Source organism: Acanthisitta chloris, unplaced genomic scaffold (assembly GCF_000695815.1).
Source record: "Acanthisitta chloris isolate BGI_N310 unplaced genomic scaffold, ASM69581v1 scaffold8038, whole genome shotgun sequence".
In the NCBI taxonomy this organism is placed as follows: Eukaryota; Metazoa; Chordata; class Aves; order Passeriformes; family Acanthisittidae; genus Acanthisitta; species Acanthisitta chloris.
The window spans coordinates 1-4135 of NW_008688621.1; the positions used below are offsets into that span (position 1 = coordinate 1).

The 4135-nt window shown below is 56.0% G+C and overlaps 2 protein-coding genes across 2 annotated transcripts in view; one reads left to right on the plus strand and one right to left on the minus strand.

The window, feature by feature from the left end:
* Positions 1–689: 689 nt before the first annotated feature.
* On the plus strand, positions 690–2030 carry ASB8 (ankyrin repeat and SOCS box containing 8; the record flags this gene model as incomplete). Its single annotated transcript, XM_009081095.1, has 2 exons — positions 690–867; positions 1391–2030. Coding segments are annotated over 2 exons (811 nt in total), but the record flags the coding sequence as incomplete, so codon positions are not given.
* A 1738-nt stretch (positions 2031–3768) lies between these two features.
* The window catches only part of PFKM (phosphofructokinase, muscle), a 5738-nt gene continuing 5371 nt past the window's right edge, over positions 3769–4135 (minus strand). The window contains 2 exon segments of the mRNA XM_009081096.1: positions 3769–3916; positions 4033–4135. The exon segment at positions 4033–4135 is cut by the window's right edge and continues 2 nt beyond it. Of these exon segments, the coding sequence (XP_009079344.1) occupies positions 3769–3916; positions 4033–4135 (251 nt within the window).

A 4135-nucleotide genomic window follows, 5' to 3' on the forward strand; every position in this document is an offset into this window, starting at 1 on the left:
TATCTGGGGGTGCTCCTGGGTCAAGGGGAGCCAACAGTGTGTGCTGGGAGAGGGGAGGGGCACTGACAGCATCGTCTGAGGGGTCAGGGGAGGCATTGCCAACCCCATCTGGAGGGGTCAGGTAAGGGGTTGATGTCCTGGAGGTATCAGGAAAGATATTGCCAACCCCATCTGGGGGTGTCAGGGAAGGGGTTGATGTCCTGGAGTCATCAGAGAAGGCATTGCCAACCCCATCCTGGAGGCATCAGGCACAGCATTCCAGAGAGAGAGGGAGGGGATTGCCCTCTCTGCTCTGTGCTGGTGTGGCCTCACCTTGGAGGATTAGGTTGGAGGAACCCCAAGACACTGTTGATGTTCCTCAGGACACACAGTTGATGTCCCTCAGGATCCCCAGGACACTGCTGATGTCCCTCAGGACACTACTGATGTCCCTCAGGACACACTATTGATGTCCCCCAGACCACACCACTAGTCAAAACCACCTCATTCCCCACCAGGCCCTCCAGATCCTTCCCCACAGACCTACTCTCCCTTAACGAGCTCATTAAATCCAGGAGCAGGACCAGGGTTGAAACTCTCCCTTCTTGGGCCTGGAGCAGGAACCCTATGCTGAACACCAACCTCAACGGGAGCATTGCATGACTTCCTACTCTGAACCTTTGCCTCTTAATGAACCTTTCCTCGTTAAGGAACCTTCTCCAGCAGCCCAGGGAGGGGCTGGGAGGGTTTGCTGACCTGGTGGTGTCCCCTGTGCTCCCCCAGGGTGCAGATGTCAACTGCATGCACGGCACCCTGAAGCCCCTGCACTGTGCCTGCATGGTGGCCGATGCCGACTGCGTCGAGCTCCTGCTGCAGAAGGGAGCAGAGGTAAAGGCTTGGGAAGCTTGGAAAAGGGGTGGAAAACTCAAAACTCCCATGGGAAGTTTGGGATGGTTGGGAGGCAGCGGTGGGTGCTGAGCTGAGTGGTCTGGGGGAAACGTGAGCTCTGTTCAAGGGGAGGTTGGGTAGTGGGAGTAGGTTCTGCTTCTTGTAGAGGGTGGTTGGTTGCTGGGACAGGGTTGGGTTGGAGATCAGGAGAAGGTTCTTCCCACAGAAGCGTTTGGGCACTGGGACAGGGTTGGGTTGGAGATCAGGAAGTTCTTCCCCCAGAGGCCTTTGGGCACTGGACATCTCCCCAGGGCAGTGGTATCCTCTCCTCCACGTCGTTCTGCCTCTTCCAGGTCTTCCTCCCCTCTCCAGGTCCTCCTCCCTCCTCTCCAGGCCATCCCCCCACTCCCTATCCCATTCCCCACCCTCTCCATTCAGGCTGTAGGACCTATGGATCTTCTCCTGCCTCTCTGAGGAGCTGAACCACCTCCTTCCCCTCAGAATCCTTCCCTATCCTTCGCAGGTCAACGCTCTGGACGGTTACAACCGCACAGCCCTTCACTACGCGGCCGAGAAGGACGAGACGTGCGTGGAGATCCTCCTGGAGTATGGAGCCAACCCCAACGCCCTGGATGGCAACAAGGACACCCCTCTGCACTGGGCAGCCTTCAAGAACAACGCGGAGTGCGCGCGCTCGCTGCTGGAGAACGGCGCCCTGGTCAACGCGCGCGACTACAACGACGACACCCCCCTCAGCTGGGCGGCCATGAAGGGCAACCTGGAGAGCGTCAGCGTCCTGCTGGACTTTGGGGCTGAGGTCAGGGTGGTCAATCTCAAAGGGCAAACCCCAATCTCCCGCCTGGTGGCTTTGTTGGTGCGCGGCTTGGGGACGGAGCGGGAGGATTCGTGCTTCGATCTCCTCCACCGAGCCATTGGACATTTTGAGTTGAGGAAGAATGGGAACATGCCATGGGAGGTGACCAGGGATCAACAGCTGTGCCAGAAGCTCACCTTGCTCTGCTCAGCTCCTGGCACCCTCCAGACTCTGTCGCGTTACGCCGTGCGCCGCAGCCTCGGCGTTCGCTTCCTGCCCGAGGCCGTGGAGCAGCTGCCCTTGCCCACCTGCCTCAAGGAGTACCTTCTGCTCCTCAGCTGAGGGGCAGGTGCCTCAAGGAGTCCGTGGTGCTCCTCCGCTGAGGGAGAGGTGAAGCTCTGAAGCTCCTGCTCACCGCAGTGACGAAGGTGACTGCTTGGTTTGGGATTTGGTGGTGCTGGGTCGCCTCTCACTTTTCACTGTCCTGGTCTTTCTCCTGCTCTGTGCCACCCTGAGCTGGGGCAGAGTGGTGGGATGTGCCCACAGTGTTGTCTCCCTGCCCACAGTGCCTGCTTGGCAGTTCTTCCCACGTTCTCTTCCCGCTCCGTTTCGGCCGCGTGACATGGACAATTCTCCTCTCGTGGCAAATTATATCCAAGCTGTTGGATTAACAAAGGGTTTCTCCTCTTTTTCGGGGGGGGAGAAGAGTTGGAGGGGAAGGAAGAATTTAAGGTGTGGGGAGAATGGGGAAACTCTCCTTCTTGAAGGAGCTGGGGCTGGAAGTCAAGAGAAGGTGTCATGGTGCTGAGATCCCGTGGGATGTGTTGGCTGGAAACGTGGCCATGGAGGGTTGGACTGTGCTCAGCACCAACACCCACCACAGCCACAGGAGAAGTTTAGTTGTCCCTTCTCAGCTGGATCTTCTAAGGAGCATCAGAGGTGTGGAGGAGAAAGGGGTGAGAACACCTCAAAGTCAACACTTGGATCACACTGGGTCCTCTGGTCCTTCAGGGTCATCCCAGAGGACATGGCCCAGGGTTGTGTCCGATGGGTCTGGGATATCTCCAGTCATGGAGAATCCATCACCTCTCTGGGCAACTTGTTCAGTGCTTGGTCACTGCACGGGGAAGAAGTTCTACACCTCCTGTTCAGGTGGAACTTCTTGTACATAAGTTTCTGCCTCTTGTCTTCTTGGTTTGCAGCACTGAGAAGTGCCTGATCCATCCTCAGCACCTTCAGGTGCTTGTGGGGAGGTGTCAGGTCCTTCTCTTGATGGGGGACCTGATGACCTCTTGATGAGGGACCTGGTGACCTCTTATTGAGGTCTTTGTCATCTTCTCTCAAGCCTGAACAGCCCCAACTCCCTCAGCCTTTCCCCATAGCTGCTCCAGTGCCTTCATCACCTTTTTCCTCCTCCCCTGGACCTGCTCCAGGAGCTCCATGTCCCTCAGGTCCCTCAGGACTTCATGGGGCTCAATTTGAGCAGAGGAAACATTTCTCCCCCTCTCCTGACTATCCCACTTGGAGTTTTCTTCCCACCTTTCTCTGGGATGTTTTTTTGGGATCCTCATCCTCTGGGATCCACTGGAAGAGCTTCTCTCTGCTCTCCAAGGTCAAATCAAGTGGCTAAACTGCCATCATTACTTTGTGGGAGAAACTTGGGGAAGAACGATCAATTCTGTGTGGTTTGTTCCTCCCTAGTGTGGTGGGGAATGAGGTCCTAGGGATGTGTGTGAGGCTGTGGTTGCTGTTCCCATGGAATGACTTCCAGAGGGTTGGAGCACAACGAGTTCTGATTTTATTGAAGCATCTTAACTCTTTGATTTTAATTTTTTTTAACTCTAAAGTGATGCCCAGGAAGTTCTCCCCACACCACTTGCTCTCAGCTCATCCCATCTTGCTGGGATGCTTGAGGAATGGTGTTTCCCTCAAAAAAAAAAAGCCTCTAAAATACCTTAAACCAACCCAAAATTGCCCCTGAGGGGAAAATGGAACCCTTGGAGAAACCCATTGGTGGCTTCCTATGGGGTGTGGAGATGACACAGGAGCTCCAGGCCAGGGGAGGCTGTGCCAGGAGCCACAACCTGTTAGATGCTGGTCTCAGGAGCTGCAATCTTGCGTGTGATGTGCTCCAGGTGAGCTTTCTCTGAGGTGTCCAGGTCAATGTTGTATTTGGCCAGGATCTTCAGGATGGGGCGAAGCTTCAGCCACCACTGCTCCTTGGGTAGGCGATGCCTGGGCCAAAGACAGAGGGTGACCTTGGGTAGGAACCTCCCTGGATCACCCAGGGAAGCATCTCCAAGGCTTCTCTTGTCATTCCTGGGGCTGGAGGAAAGGGGGAGGACACCTACTCAAAGTCTGTCTGCTCCTTGAGGTCAGCCAAGGGCTGGAAGACCAAGCTGCGCTTGCGCATGCCCAGCAGGCAAGCGGAGTCAGCTGTGTTGGCAAAGATCC